This window comes from Apteryx rowi, unplaced genomic scaffold (genome assembly GCF_003343035.1).
Source record: "Apteryx rowi isolate R43461 unplaced genomic scaffold, aptRow1 scaffold_409, whole genome shotgun sequence".
Classification (NCBI taxonomy): Eukaryota; Metazoa; Chordata; class Aves; order Apterygiformes; family Apterygidae; genus Apteryx; species Apteryx rowi.
The window spans coordinates 835035-851394 of NW_020450614.1; the positions used below are offsets into that span (position 1 = coordinate 835035).

At 36.3% G+C, this 16360-nt stretch overlaps 1 protein-coding gene across 1 annotated transcript; it reads left to right on the top strand.

Moving 5' to 3' along the window:
• The first annotated feature begins 655 nt into the window (after positions 1-655).
• Positions 656-15766, top strand: FBXL5 (F-box and leucine rich repeat protein 5). Its single transcript, XM_026075645.1, has 9 exons — positions 656-688; positions 1239-1454; positions 3520-3615; positions 5020-5203; positions 8090-8272; positions 10269-10394; positions 11352-11500; positions 11693-11775; positions 13442-15766. The coding sequence occupies exons 1-9, from the start codon at positions 656-658 to the stop codon at positions 14163-14165; spliced, it is 1794 nt and encodes a 597-aa protein (XP_025931430.1). The 3' UTR covers positions 14166-15766.
• The last annotated feature ends 594 nt before the right edge of the window (positions 15767-16360 follow it).

Below are 16360 nucleotides of genomic sequence, written 5' to 3' on the forward strand. Positions count from 1 at the left end.
ATGGCTGTCTTTCACTTGCTGGGATGGTGTCTTTCACTTACTGGGCTGGGGAGATTACACTGATTTCTATGAGGAAATCTGTCTTTCTACATCAGTTTATTTCAGGGTTTCACAAGTTTGGTTTATGTTCCTTAAATACAGCTCTGATTTTATTGACTTCCTAAAACTCATGCTGAAATTGCACTGTTCTCTAAAGGCTAATTTTCCTTGAAGTTATCACACACAATTTCTTAAGCTCTGTTTACTCAAGTAGAACGAAGCAGTTGCCTTCAGAATTTGTCTGATAAATATAATGTGCTTTTGGGAAACGAAGAGCTCTTCCGAAAATGTGCATTACTTTTATATGTTATGCTATGTTAAACTTTGGTAGTTATTTTGTCACTAGCACCTTGTAATGTTTCTAAAATTCATGGCCTCATTTTTTCAGAGCCCACAATGGGAACTATATGCAGCCATTTGGGAGCAAAAAGGGCTATGCAGTTGCCATTGGAAATAAGAGAACTGCACAATTAAATCCCTTACTTGACTTAAACCTCATTCACAAGGCACAGCATTGAAGTAAAAATGTTTGGGTAACTTATTTTGGGGAATTAACAGAATTGAATGGGGATGGTCTGCTGTTTTAATGAACTGTAACCAGAAACATGAAACAATCATGCGTGATGAGTTTTTGGAAGTTTTAAGGAAAGTTTGAGGGTTCTGCATAGAACTTTCATCGGTGTCAGTTGCCGTTAACAAATAAAACAATTGGCAAGTCACTCACGAAGGCTAAAGTTACATGAATTCTGCTAATTTCAAAAGTCATATTAATTTGGAAGTTATAGACATTTGCTAATCTAGATTATGTAAGTACCAATGTTAATTCTGCCCACTTCTGGAAGAAATTGTCTTATATTTTAATATAGCCATTAGGTAAATTATGGGAAAATTTTTATTAAAATAGAAAATTGGCTCATGTACTCCTATGTATTTACTTGAATCCATGGTTGTTATCTATTGTGCTTGATGACTGGATGTTTCAAAGGCATTCATTACCCAAATTTTGATGCCTTTGAAGTGAGTTGCTTGAATTGAGAACTCGTGTTTTTTCATTTTAACCAACATCTTCTGTATAAAACTGAAGTTTTCCAGCTTTGTATAATGTTATGAATAATAGGAGCTAATACTTGTTCTAAGGATCTGACTTGACTTTGAGATGATTTTCACTGTTGATTTTTATGAGCTTTTCTTTCTTCTAGCTTTCCAAGACCAACTTCTCCAACAACAATGATTTTCGGGCTCTTCTGCAATCTCTGTATGCCACATTCAAGGAATTTAAAATGCATGAACAGATTGAAAATGAATGTATCATTGGTTTACTTCAGCAGCGTAGCCGGACAGTGTACAATGTGCACTCGGACAACAAACTCTCAGAGATGCTTAGCCTTTTTGAGAAGGGGTTAAAGAATGTAAAGGTAAGGTACCAGAAGTAGACTACAAGAAGGACTTGTGTGGCCTAAGGAAAACATGCTGTGATTACATATTAGTTTGCCTCACCTTTCTTAATATTCTCCACAAGTAAATTATGGAAAACAAAGAAATAAAATATTTGTGATTTCTTGATATGACAGTGAAAATTTCCAGTCTTAAACACAAAATCTTTTGCCATTCACTGTAGATACTAGGCTTCTAGTAAAAGTTCTTTTCAGGAGTATATCTTGTGAAGTAAAGAAGTCCATCAGCACTTAACTGAAGGTATTTTGAGGAGGCAACATGGAAGTTTCAAATACGAAATCAGTTCTGCTAGTTGGTGAAAACGGTTTCTGACTATAGCGATTCTGGCTTTTGCTAATTTGTTAGGAAGCCCTGAGTATTTTTGTTTTGTGGCATATACCATCATGTAATGGTCATGAATGGAGATGATTAAGTGCCTTAAAAAAGGTGCATTGTGCTTTTCTGTTAGCGACTCATATGCTCCTTACAGTCATCTGTTGCTCAGTAGTGCCGCTAATGTTCCAGTCCTCAAGTAACTGTAAATGTTGTTTCTTCAGTTGGCTTTTTCATAACTTGAGGTTGAATTCTTTTTCAGTAGCATCCTACTTGAATTTTACTGTGTCTTTCCCCTGAATTAGCCAAGTCCCCCTTCCTTCACTCTTGGAACTGTATCTCGTGTTACACTGCTAGTGCAGTTGATCCATATTTTCAGTAATGAAAGTGTTTAACATACGGTTGATTACATTTTACTGTCTAAGGCTGTTTTTGGACTGGGAAACCTGCAAATAATGTTTTTCCCTAGGCAAATCAGTCCTTAAAATTTATTGTCTTAAGTTGTTTCAGTTAATAAATCAGAAAATGAAGGAAAAACAGGAGAGAGAAAGTTAACAGTATGCCTTCTGTTATACCCCCCTAATGGGATGCCAGTGTAGTTCTGTCATTTACGTTGACTCCTTACATAGGAAAAAACATCTAAAGGGAGTTAAAGAAATATTAGAAGGAAATAAATAATGTAACTGTTTTGAGAACATAGTTTAAACTAAACTGATGAATTAAGCTTTTTTGTAATAGTTCTAATTTTGGTTAGGTCTCTTGACAACTTCTGCACAAAAGTGTACAGCTTAAAGGTTTTTAACATGTTTCCTTTCTGATGTTTTTTTGTAGCAATATCCATAGTCACACTATAGATATTGTATATAATAAACCAATACTGATAACATTTCTTTGGTAACTTACCTGATGAGCTACTGCATGTTTGTCTTGAGAGCTAAGGGCATTAACCTGGCATCAGTGACTCTTCATTTTCAGCAGAGCAGCAAGCTGTCAGGGTTTTTTGATGTCGCAGTTTGAAAAGAAGTAAACATTTGCAACATTTACTGTAAGAACTACCAGGAACTTCTGTATGTTGTAATTACCGGACAGACTTCAGAACCAACTTCTTAGTACTAGAACAAAGAGCAAGCTAACATATTGATAGATGAGGTTGGTCTAACTTACTTGTTATCTGACATTGAAAAGTCAGTTGCATCTTTATTTCAAAATTCTGGCCATTTCAAAGTAAATTCCCATAGAAAATGTGTAATTTTAAATTGCAAATTTAATTATGAAACTAGAATTGCTTGCAGTTAAAGTATGAAGTTCAACAGGTATATCTTAGATGAATTCTTATGCAAAACAAGCAAATACTGTGTGACTACTTTGAACTTTGGGTGGGACTGTAGATTGGCAAGCTTCAGTCTTTGTACCAAAGTAAAAATTTGATTAGACAAGTTAATTCATATCTGATAACAAAACACATTAGAATCTAGCAGAGGGAGAATACTTCCTGTTCTACCTCGTGGCAGGCCAATACAGAATGTCAGCTGTTCGTCAGAATTTATAAGTGAATACATTCTTACTATGAAATACAGTAAACTGCTTCACAGAACATACAATATTCGTGGGGAAAATGTAATGAGCTTTACCTTGAAACCCTGGCTTACTGAGAAATTCGACCCTTGAATGAATGGACAGGATTTAATAGCTAAACCTTTGCTTTCTTCTCAGAATGAATATGAACAGCTAAACTATGCGAAACAGCTGAAGGAGAGGTTGGAAGCCTTTACCAGGGATTTCCTTCCTCATATGAAAGAGGAAGAGGAGGTAGGTAAAAATTTTCCTTAAAGATTATGCTAATTTTGGGGGGGGCTTGGAATGACTGAGTAGAGACAAAGGGTTTAGAGAGTCAGTATTTTCACGATGCTCTGTTTTTATTACTATGCCAATTTGCATTTAGGACTATTGTGTCATTGTTCTGCTCTCAGACTGGAATGTGACGTGTTCTAGAAAGGTGAATACATGGAAAGTATAGGGGGAAATCCTGGTCCTTTTAAAAATTTATAGTATAAATCTACTGGGCCTGGAATTTGCTTACAGCAGGTATCACCAGAAATTATTTAATTCATGCTATGCTATTTCTACTTTTTGGTGATTGTGGATTGGAAAAACTAAAAAAAGTTGAAATTATTAACATATTACATAATTACAAGAATAGTCAAGTTCTAAGTGAATTATATACATATGTGTATATTCTCTCTCTCTCTCTCTCAGCATGACTGGCCTTTACAATAAGGGTTTAGTTATGTGAATTGTACAGAATGTCACAGTGAATTTCAGTTAAAAAGAATAAACAATGTTGCTATAAAATCTGACGTTATGCTTAATTTGTTGCATGAATGAGTTGTTATATGGGCTATTTAACCTTGCAAAACTTAATCTGTTTGTGAAACAAAAGATGCAGTTTTAAGGTGCCTGAAAATCTTAAAATTATGGGAACAAGTAAGTAATACAGATGGAATATTTTACTTTGACTATGAACATTTGTGCTATCACTGTGACTCATTAGACCTGCACAACTGAAAAAAACAACTTATCAAATACCTTAAAATTAGAGTAGATGGTATTTTTAAAATATGCATTCTGTTACTTTTTAAATATAAAACAGTAGTCTTAGATGAGCAAAAGTGCAGTTGGCCTAAGGTCTGCCAAAACTTAAAGGAAAAAGAGAAGTCCTATAAACCAGTGCTTCATGACTCAAATTGACGCTCCCAAACAGCCTCTGACCTATATTTGGAACATAAAGACTAGTACTGCCAGTCTGATGATTTATAGGTATCCAAAAACTGGGAAACATTTTCTGGAGGGAGTAAATCTCAAGTTTTTCCTCATGTTTTTCTTCCTTGCTCTTTTGCCTCCTGTGTGAGTTTCTCAATAAGTTATTTAATTTAAGCAAGTTTAATCACTTCCCTTTTTCTGTTGGGGAAAGTAGGGAAACAGCTTGCCTGAGACTTTGCAGTGATCCATTGGTAAGTGGAGAAGTAGAATGCAAGGCTTCCGTGGTCCTGTCCTTATATTCACTTATGTACGTTGTGTTTTACTCCTTGAGAATTTGAAATGGGAAATTTCTGTCTTGGCAGTTCTGTCTTAGTAGTTCTAGATAGCAGTATCGATTATCTGTGGCAGCACTAGACTTACTGTGTTTCAAATAATTGGAATCTGTTGCTTCAGGTTTTTCAGCCAATGTTGATGGAATACTTTACTTATGAAGAATTGAAAGATATTAAGAAGAAAGTAATTGCACAGCACTGCTCACAGAAGGAAGCTGCAGAATTCAGAGGTCTTAGTAAGTGGAATCAAGCTGAAGAGCTTCAGAAGGTCTTTAAGTATTCTGTGGATGAGAAGGCAGATCAAGGTGAAGCATTTAATTAAAGCGAAAGCAATTTTAAAGCTGCAAATTATATCTAAAAATCATGTCAGTGAGATAACTAAATGTATGTATAGGCAGTTAATAGCTTTTATAAAATGGTAATTTCTTCAAAGTAGTTTTGGAACTTACAAGAATTTTATCGTATGGTACAGGCTTCTTGGCAGGTTGTAATATAGATGCTACTTCACTGTTTACTGTTTCTCTTCTCAAGCTTCTTTCCCCCTTCCCTTCCATGGTAATATTTGATTAAAAAAAAAAAAAACAAAAAAACAGAAATGGTGCTTAAGTTTCAACATTATACTTCCATTTAAATTGTATTTTCTGTTTGCAGACCCTGCCTTTAATTCTTGGGTTTCAGGCATTCTCTGTAGGCTTTTCTGTTGGTGATTTAATAACACAGAATAGTTAGTCAGCTGACAGTATTTCAAATTAAAAGCAACTTGCCTCCCTTACCTCCACCGACTAACTTCCTGGGCCTCTCAAGAACCAGAAAAGAAGAAACTGTGTGGAGTGATGAAAGGGAATGAATCCATACAATGTGTGAGTAGGTCAGATGGACCATGTATTCTGAAAGTGGATGTTTAATTTGCATTCATCTGTAACTCTGCCTTTCTTGATGAAATTTAAAATAAGATGGATAATTTCTAAAGTGAATTTTAGGCTATTATGACTGTTGAAACAGCCCACATCTTCCATGTTTAAAACTTTTACTCTTTACTACCCAAGAAAAATTAATGTACCAAAGAAAGAGAATGAACGTACCAGAAGTGTAATACTGGGGGAGAGTGGTAAACGAGAACAAGCTCTTGTGAAGTGACTACATGAGTACGTGATAGAAGATGTGGTGCAGTCATCAGAAGAGCTTGAAAATCTGTATTCTGTAACAAGATTTTTGATGAAACCTGAGACTTCTCTAAACTGAACTGGTCATTTTCCACCCTCCAGGTCAAGCCTTGGAGAAATGTGACAGAAGTAGTCTTATGGGATTACTTGCTGTTATCTGTAGCTGGAATAGGAGTTTTGAGACAGTAGTAATTCTGCAACAGTTGTGTTCTGAACTTTAGGGAAAGAAAAGTGTGTGTCTTTCACTTTTTTTTTCTTTAAGTGGAAGAAAACATCACTGCTGCAGTCTTGTGCAGTACTAACTTCATTTTAATGTGAAATTTTATGTAGGCTATCTGAGATGACTTGCCAGGTGTCCGAATAAATATATTGATTCGTCAAGTGAAACTGTGCCTAACTGCATTTCGTTTTTGAAGTAGCAACAGATTATCATAGGGTAAATTATTTTGTTATACTCACCTTTTGAAACTTCTCTGCAAAGAGAGAGAGAGACTCGATTCCTGTCAGTGTAAGATCTTCTATGCTGATTATCAGTTGAAAAGCTTTCTGGGACACCATGCGTATGATTTTCTGTGTAGCTTTGAGTTTAGCTCCAAGCCTGCAAGTGAATAGTTACTGTGTTCTGTATGAAAGATTTTGGGTTTAGCTGCATCTAATTGGCCTCCAAATAAACCAATTGTACCTGAGGAGCTCTTAAGAATTTGCTAGTTTTCAAAATATAAATAGCAAGCTGAAAAATTCTAGTTTGTCTCTGATTCATCTCGTTTAACTTCTAGGCAGCTCTTCCTTCAAAGTCAATTGAGAGGGCTCGATCTCCCCTATCTAGAACAGAATAATTGCTTTATGGAAGAGCGTATCTCAGCCCAATGAGGATGTACAGTGCCTTCGTTATTTGCTTAGGCACCTGATTTTCATTTGGCTGATGAGATGATTCCCATTGTTCATGACTACAGGAACTTGATTGTCGAGTGTGATTCTATTTATTATTGAATACAGAATGCAGTGTAGCTGTTAAAAGGAGATGTTATTAATCTAGTGTCCAGTTTTAGGACATCTCAGATGTAATATTATTGAAGAATTAAAGAATCGATAAACTCCCACAGGAACAAATCACACTAGAAACATACTAGTGACTAGAAAAATGAACTCTGGGTTGTTACTTTACCAGAAGCTACTTGCTGTCTCTGATATCAGAATAATGAAGTGTTTGAATTACCCCATGTGGATTAATTTTGTTGTGTCCTAGAAGAGCAAATCCCAAAGTGGAAAACTCTCAGAATACATTCTACTTTGGAAAATATTATTTTCCTATTATAGGGAAGAACAGTTGACATATGACTTATTTTTTTCAACGGTCTGTCAAGTAAGAATTAAAGTTTTTTGTTCTGATAAGTTGTTTTCTGTCCTTAAAGTTAAGAATGCTCCTTATCTTTAAATCCGTTGCACTGCTTTATGCATCCTTACTTTAAAAGTAAATCCCCACTTATTCGTGAAACCTGCAATTTCTAAGGACTTCTGAAAACTATTTTAGAAATACTTTTTTTTTTCTATAGTAAATCGATCCTCAACAAAGATAAAATTCAAACTAACAAAACTTCTCTAAAACAGTAAAAGAAATATTAACCAAAGCACTGAATACATTATTTTATGTGGCATGCAGCTCTCTCGCTACTGCGGCAATAAGGGAGAGTTATTGGAGGTGGGAATTCCTACTGCTGTCCATTGAAGTATGGATTACAGTGATTAAATCTTGGCCTCTAACCAATATTGGCTGTTGAGGAAAATGGCAGACATTATTATTCAATTATTATTTTTAAGGTGTTATTACAATGAAAGCTTTTTAAAGCCAAAGCAATACCTACTTCTTTCTGATGATTTTTCTAAAAACACTTTAACTCTTTAGTGAAACAGTTGTTTAAAATCTTTTCCATACACTTTTTCACTGCACTGGTCAAAATGTGAGTTCCACCATTATTATTTAAAGCTGTGAGGATGTGCTTCATTTAACACACTGTTTCTGTATTTCAGAAACCGAAGTGACAGGGCACACCACAGATATTACTAATCTTCCTCCTGAAGTAATGCTGACCATTTTCAGTTACCTTAACCCCCAAGAGTTATGTCAGTGTAGTCAAGTAAGCACGGAATGGTCACAGTTGGCTAAAACTGGATCTCTCTGGAAACATCTTTATCCCGTTCGCTGGGCCAGAGGTAAGTTAAATTTAATTCTTCTTTTGAAAACACGTCGATTATCAGAATTTGTTTTAGTATCAGCGGTCACATACAATGAACCTGACAGTTGAGCATGCTGTAAAGGTGCATGCATCTTACAAAGGCCCATTGAAATTTAGTTAAATGTTTAAAAGCAAAAAAACTCATACACCCAAAACACACCTCTGTCTTGTAGAGTTAAAGGAATAAAAGTTGAATTACTGCTATTACTACTATTCATGAATAGCTGTTATAGTCAAAGTGTTTGTTTATTAGTTTTACCAGGTTTGTTTTCTTATGTGAATGATAACAAGTATATTCACTAGTACTGCATCTTAATTATGATTTATGAATATAAGAGCTTTTGAGTTATAAATGCTGCTGTCACAGCTACTGTAGTAATATTTTTATTTTGGTGGGTTCATAGGTAGAAATAAAATCTATTTTTATTATTTCCTGACCAGAATGTTTTCCTTTAAGAGGTCTATCTTGTGATTCATACCTCACTGCAGAATTGAAGTTTAAAACAACAGAATTTTAAAACTTCTTCGTAACATATTTTTAATTGCTTTTTTTGAAGTTGAGTGTAAAATATGCATGAGTGTTAGCTCTATTACCAGTTCTTTAAATGTCTTACTTGAATAACTTCTACTGCAGTGAGGACTAAGAAATTGTTTGTTATAATTTTTGTTCCTCAAACTCTTTTGCTCTTTAAAACTTCTATGGGGAAAACATAACCTGTGCAAAAGTAGCTGTTCAAATAGTCAAATATGATGTATTCTAAGGAGGACAATTGGATATCATCAGAGTATACTTGTAGCTTTAAATATTTATGTTTGTATATGTCCAGACTTTCTATGTACTTAATTTATGTGAATATTAAACAATCACTGGAGTATGGCATTGCAAGCTACACAAATGCTGCCATGTCAGTATTCTTGAGTAAAAAGGAGACAATCTGTGTTTCTGATAGACTATATTTGATGTGCCTTTGTAAGGTTTTAAGGGAGAAGAAATTTAAAAATACGTAACTTAAATTCTGAGATAAATAAAAGCTAAAAATTTGTTCTGTTTGTATCTTTATGGCTTCTAAAATCTGTATAAGGTAAGAAGGAGTTAAAAGTGACTTTTAGGTCTGATTTCATTTTTTGGCTGGATCAATCTAACTTAAAATAATAAGAGATTGGTCCCTGAGCTGCAGCAGTCTGAGTGGAAAGAAGGGGTTTCAGTGTTTAGATTGTTGAATTTCATTTTCATATAAAACCTAATTACTTTAAAATACAGCACAAAAAAGGTAACTGGCAACAGTTGCTTGAAACCACCTATTCCTAAACTGTGGATTTGTTTTTTTTTTTAATTGACAGGATGCCATTCCCATGACATACTGTCTATATTAATGCAATTGTTTGCGGGGGAGTGCTCTAAACTGGGTCGAAGCTTCTCGAATAGGATTTACTGCCAGAAGAAAAAATACATAAAATTGTAGGCTTAGTTCAGTTTTTAAGTTTTCTAATACAGATAGGCCTTTTGATGCTTTTTATGTACTATAAAGATGGGATAGAGAATACAAGCAGCATCACCAAGACCTTTTCCTTCAAAGTTGGTTGGCAATCAAATAATTAGGATTTCATTGTCACTGTCTGTTTACTCAAATAATAAACCTTGTTCCTGTAGACAGTATCCATCAGGTGTAGCTCTTACCTTCGGTGTAGTGGGATCCCCACTAGTGAGATAAGAGGATAAGATCTTTCTGTGCAACTGTGTTCATACTAAGTGAGGCAGTACATACATTTGCACTGAGCCCAGCACTGTAATATACTCAAATTGAAAGTAAATTGATCAAGCACGAATTGTATCAGGGTTCAGTCCAACCTTTTTTGAGATGAATGTAAAACTCGTATCACTAGATCAGGTCACAATATACTAATAATCATTGCAATTTTCTGTTATGATAAGAAAAGTTTGTAATCTTTTTTTTTTTTTCTTGTGTGAATAGGTGATTGGTATAGCGGTCCTGCAGCAGATCTTGAGACAGAACCTGATGAGGAATGGGTGAAAAATAGAAAAGATGAAAGTCGTGCTTTCCAGGAATGGGATGAAGATGCTGATATAGATGAATCTGGTAGGTAAATTCTGATTTCAATGAAAAATTTTATTTTTTCCTGAAGATGACATAGCTTGATTTGTGGCACAAAATGTAGTCTTTTATTTAAAATCAATTTAAAATATCAATTTTCATTTTTTTCATTTCCGTTTAAATAATGAAAAATGCAACAATGCTTGTGTTCCATTTAGATGAAATGCTTCCTAAGCCAAATAGACTTATACAGTGAAAGTAACTTGGGAAGTTTTATCAAGAAATTACTTGGTGTTTCTAAAAGGAGTGCCTTTTTTTCCCATCTTCATCTCATCCCAACTCTCAGCTGGATGAAAAAGCCAGCAAACCCCCACCCCCCCCTGGTTTGGATGAGCTGAATTAGCACATGTAGGAGAAAGCAGACACTGGCACAGGTAGAAGGGAAGAGTTATGAGAATGTGTCTGGAATTAGGAAGAAGGTAAAAGGTAGACTTCACCTTTCAGAAGATCAGGAAGTTTTGATGAGTCATCTTGTGAAAATTCATTGTAGACTTAATGTAAAATTTGTCTTACTGTCAACTGGTACTTGTTATATCGCAGGCTATGAAATGCTCTGTGAGATAGTATTTTCAATTAGTTACTCCAATTTCTGTTTAAAGTAAATCAGTGGAAATACCTGTCCCAAACTCATTCTGAGCAGTACATAATCTGAAGTAAATATTTCTCCAAGTCACTTTATGGTCATTTTCTTTTGAGACTTTTACTTGCTCTTAGAATTAAACTCTTGATGATTGTCAGAAAGGCAGGCATACAGACCTCAAAGGTGAGGCTTTAGTAACAACTTGAGCTAGAATTCAGCAGAAGTTTGAGGTATGTTATGAAACTTGTGCCTTGCTAAGCTTTCCATTAGTTTCTGGATAACTTGTTTGATGCAAGCTGATGAGATGAATTCCAAATGATTCAAAGCATGTTTCAAGTCTTTCTCTTTGGGTTATTTTGCAGAAGAAGCAGCTGAAGATTCACTTGCCATTAATATAGCACAGATGGAAAAACGTTTACTTCATGGCTTAATTCATAATGTCCTCCCACATGTAGGCTCTTCAGTGAAGACATTAGTACTGGCCTATAGTTCTGCAGTGTCTAGCAAAATGGTATGAAATTTGAAACTAGTATCTAGTAATTGTGTCTATGCAGTCTGTAATTAATAACCGATGTTCCTGAATTTAAAACACTCTATTGTTAGAGAAAATGAGTTGCAATTGAATATGAATGTGTATCTTGTCTCTGACACTGTCTGCAACTTTCTTGGTTTATGTCTTTACTATTTATTCTTCCTTTTCTAGGTTAGACAGATCTTGGAGCTTTGTCCCAACTTGGAATATTTGGATCTCACTCAAACTGATATTTCAGACTCTGCATTTGAAAGGTTAGCTAATTGTTGTTTAAAAAAAAAACTTGCTGCTTTTTGAGAGGAAAAACATTAAAACTTGCCTACAACCCTGTCTTTTACTCCAGGATGCGCTAGGATTCACACATAACCAATAACTAAAACAGAGTAACAAATCTATAAAATAGCAAGTGAAACATCTAACTTTGGTCATTTAAAACACCCTGTCTTCACTATTGCATAAACATCACCTTTCAACATATAACTATCCATAATAATAATTGTATTTTGTTGTGGTTTTAAAACCTTGGAATTGCCCATAGATTTTGGGAGTTGTTCAGAGGTGTCACAGTAGCTCTTGACCAGATATAGCTGGTAGTACTTGGAATACTGCTATTTAAGGCACTGTGATCAAATGGTAGGGAAAGCTCCAAGGCTTAGGTGTATTACTGCAGATTTTTGAGTTTTACAGAAGTCTGCAGAAATTCTGTTGATATCAGTGGGATGGTGTCTGGATACAGAGCCTGTACTAACGGGTCTTAATGTGTTATTGGAACTTTAGTGGCTATTCCAGTGTGCAACTTTTTCATCAGTATGGTTCTACTAAGTTTTATGTGTTAAGCTTGTAACAACATTTTTCAGCTTGTTCAAGCAAGAAGTTTTAGTTGAAATAAAGGCCTTAGGGAATTTATGAGGTTCAGAACTCAGGTTATGTGAGGCCTTGGCAGTTTCTAGTGAAAGTTGCATTCCTTCCCCCTCCTCATATATCTGTATTTTCAACCCCCTAGTTTGTGTTTCAGAAAATGAATTTGATCTGCTGTAACTATAAGTAATCATTTATGGAAAGTATGAACATTAATTATGAATAAGTAAAGGTCACTTAAATCAGCTATACATATATTTTTATAGCTAATAACGTAACACTTACTGTAAATCAAGTTTCTGTTTAGTCTGGGAAAGTTAAGGCTGAAAGGGTTGAGTTTTTGTTACTTTAGAAAAAAATTGCTTTCATAGCAATCTGTAATCCTAACCACTTTTATGGAATATTAAGACATTATTAATACTGTACACAGAATGTGTTTCAGGAATCCAGCTCTGAAAGAAATAGGAAGTAGGAGAGGATGTATTATCTAAGTACACTAATATTTCAATATGTGTAAACAGCGAAGCTTGAGAAACTTGAATGGTAGGAATTGTAACTATTAAAATACTTTGAACTGAGTATTAAATCTTCAATGCTTCTGTTCTTTTTGTGAAATTTGCTGGCTCAGTAAGTTCACTTTTTCCAGCCTTGTTCAGATTAATGGTATGATTTTTAGTAACTTAGAAGGATTTTGATAACTACGTTATACACAGTGGGAACTGCTTTTTTAACTATTGTCTCATGTATTTAGTGTTTGTAGTCTGATCGATTTTTAAAAATGTTCAATAGGTGGTAAATCTGGACTTTTAAGTCTTGGTGTAGATGGAAAAAATACAGGATGTTACTGATTTGTGGTTCACTTCACATTTTTGTAGACAGTTTTTCTAGGCTTATATACAGCACTTTGCAGTATCAAATATCACTTGTAAGCCCAGGGATCTTTAAATATTCTGTGAATTAATGTAAGTATATATTTTCCTTATGAAATGTTCTCCTGTATATTTAGCCTTACCACCTGTTTCTGAACAAAAATTTAAAAGGCACTTTTCCCCCTGATTTCAGTTGGTCTTCGGTTGGTTGTTGTCAAAATCTTCGCCACCTTGATCTGTCTGGCTGTGAAAAAATCACGGATGTGGCGATAGAGAGGATTTCCAGAGCTTTGGGTATCATATCAACTCACCATAACAGAGGCATTCTGAAAAGCTGCAGAAACAGGAATGCTAAGACTTTATGGAAAAATAAAGATGTTACTCTTCAGTCCAACAAGAAGTATAGTTGTTTGCATGAAATCAACAATGAAAGTCTCATTGAGGGAGGAGGTAGTGAGCATCATTGGACTAAACCTGACAGCTCAGAAGATTTCAACTCTGCTTATGTATGGATGCTAGATGCAGATGATTTAGCTGACATTGAAGATGCTGCGGAGTGGAGACACAGAAATGTTGAAGGATTTTGTCTTGTGGAACCAACAGCCAATATTAATTGTTCTGCATCTTGCTACAGTAGGGATATTTATGGATTAAGGACTAGAGGGTGGCAGCAGCACTGTGCTTCTACTGACTTGATTTACTGCGGTCACTCGTTTTGTTGTGCTGGGACAGCACTAAGAACTATTCGAGCACTTCCTGAGTCCTCTGCACTGTGTAAAAAAACAAGGACTAAACAGTCAGAGAAAAAAGACTTGGCATACTCTGGGAGTGAAAAATCAGGTGAAGAGACTGCACGAGTTCTTCAGTTTCTCAGTCTGTCTGGATGTTACCAGGTCACGGATCGTGCTCTCAGGTGAGAAGACACTTTTTGAGCTAGTTTGCTGCGGTATAGTTTGTCTTTTCTAATTGTATTTGTTACAGTTGACTCATTCTGGGGTGAATCTACCTGGTTTCCTTTGAAACATTCTTACTGAGAAAATCTGGTAAGCTTTAAATGGTTTTGTGTCTTAAAAATTTATAGTACTGGACTTGAAATTTTTCTCCAGCTTTTCCTTTGAATGAGAGGATTTAAAAAAAAAAAAATCCTATTAGAAGCATCCTCTGGAATCAAGCATTTTTGTGGATTTATTGTTCTAGGCAGCATTTATGCTTTTAGATTTGATCTTTAGTGATTTTATGTTAGCAGGAAATTCAGTGTTGGTTCACTGATTTTTTCATTATGCCTGCCAAACTTATGAAGACTCTTTAAACTTTAAAAAACTGGAGTAACATCTCATTTAACTTGTCCAGATAATTACATAATTATGTATGCATGTAAAAATACATGGAATGTGAGATTATATAATGTACAAGGAGGAAAGGAGAGTTCAAGTTAGTATGAGCATTGAGACTGAGCTTCAAAAGAGTTGTATAAAATTCCTATGTGTGAAGATATTTGCCACTGATATTTTATATTGTGCTGGAAAAATATAGTTAGTGTTTCATAATGAAAACAGGATAAAACTGAAATACTTGCAGTCACCTGCTGAGATGTGCTGTAGCATTTAGTACTAAGGGTAGTTTCTTGAAATTTGAAGACCTTGTGCCTACTTATATTTTATGTTGTAGTCAACTGAGAGACAGTATGAGGGGCTGGCGCTGTTGATTTTGCTCTTCAAAGATTTTATCCTCATTTGGCAAAGAATTCAGAAGTAATAGTTGTTTGAATGTGTCTTTTAGCAGTTCTTCTGACACTTTTTCTTTCTTTTGCTCACTACCATTGCTTGGAGTTAAACTTCAGATGCGGCTGTTTGTATTTGAGCTTGATGCTGTTCAGGGTTGGCCCAGCCTGCTGCTGTTGAGTGTGTTTCATCTGGTGAAGATCAGATCATGCTTTGTGTAGTCTGCATGTTGTGGTGTGTGTGTGTGTGTGTTTTGTTTGTTTGTTTTGACCAAAGGAAAATTCAATCATTAAGTCATAGGAAGGGTTTAGGAGTGGTGCAGGTTTCCAGGTTTCCCATCAATACTTGTTGGATACAGGAGGATATTTAAGAGTTGAGTGTGTGCTGCAACAAAGGAGGGATGCTTGCATTTTCTTGCACTTATCTGAATAGTGTGCATCCCTAAGGAAGAAGAGAGAAACCTCCTAATGGAAACATTTGTCAGTTCATTTCTTTTAAACTGCTAACTGATAGCTGGCTTTGCGGTTAACAGTTCTGCTTCCATCTGCTGACAGGAGAAAGTTGCCCATTGATGCTCTTATGGCATATTCAGTTTTATGTCCTGGCTTGATTCTGAAGTATGTTCATTCAGTATCTTTTTCAGATGGATGAGCTTGTTTGTGATTGAACTTTGGTTAGCTGTCCTGTGATCTCACTGAGGATCAAGCAGTCTAACTTGGAGTGGCCGGTTGCCCCGGCCAGAGGGAGTTGGGGCCTTTGATCCCAGTGGCCCTTGATTAGGGCGGTCAAGCACCCTCTTGGGCAGTGCTAGGGAGAGGCCTATATAAGAGCCAGGCCTAGAGCGCAGCTCCCAGAGCGCAGTGAACAGACGCAGCAGTTTGCGCAGCAGGGCGCGCGAAGGGACGCGCGAAGGGACCTTCGTTTCTGTTCCCTGTGGTGTACGCTTCCTCAAGTATGGTCGTGACACACCACAGAGCGCGTTCCCCAGTGGCTGTTGGAGTTGCTGTGTCAGAGGCTGGGACCCAGACCRACCCTCTGACAGCAGATGCAGCTCTACAGGTCTCAGGCTGCAGGGAGTGCTTGGGGCCTCTCCGGGAGGCCTGGGCTGGCAGCCAGCTCTCCTGCAGGAGGTGTGCTGCTGTTGGCGAGCTGTGTCGTCARGTAAGGGAGTTACGGGAGGAGGTCAGTAGGCTGCGCAGCATCCGAGAAGCAGAGCAAGAGATAGACAGGGTATTCTCGGGGGCTGTACAGCTCCAGGAGTCCCAACCCCCCACAGCAGTGGAGTTGCCAGAGGGCTCTGTGCCGTGTGAAACGGTACATCATAACACCGTAGAAGAAGACTGGAAACTGGTCACTGCTCGTGGGAGGAGAAAGGCTCCTACTCCTCCCGA

Coding starts and splice junctions, on each gene's coding strand:
- FBXL5 (XM_026075645.1), top strand. CDS start 656: ATGCGTGATGAGTTTTTGGAAGTTTTAAGGAAA. Junction 5,204..8,089: donor GGATGAGAAGGCAGATCAAG/GTGAAGCATTTA, acceptor TCTGTATTTCAG/AAACCGAAGTGACAGGGCAC. Junction 8,273..10,268: donor TCCCGTTCGCTGGGCCAGAG/GTAAGTTAAATT, acceptor TTGTGTGAATAG/GTGATTGGTATAGCGGTCCT.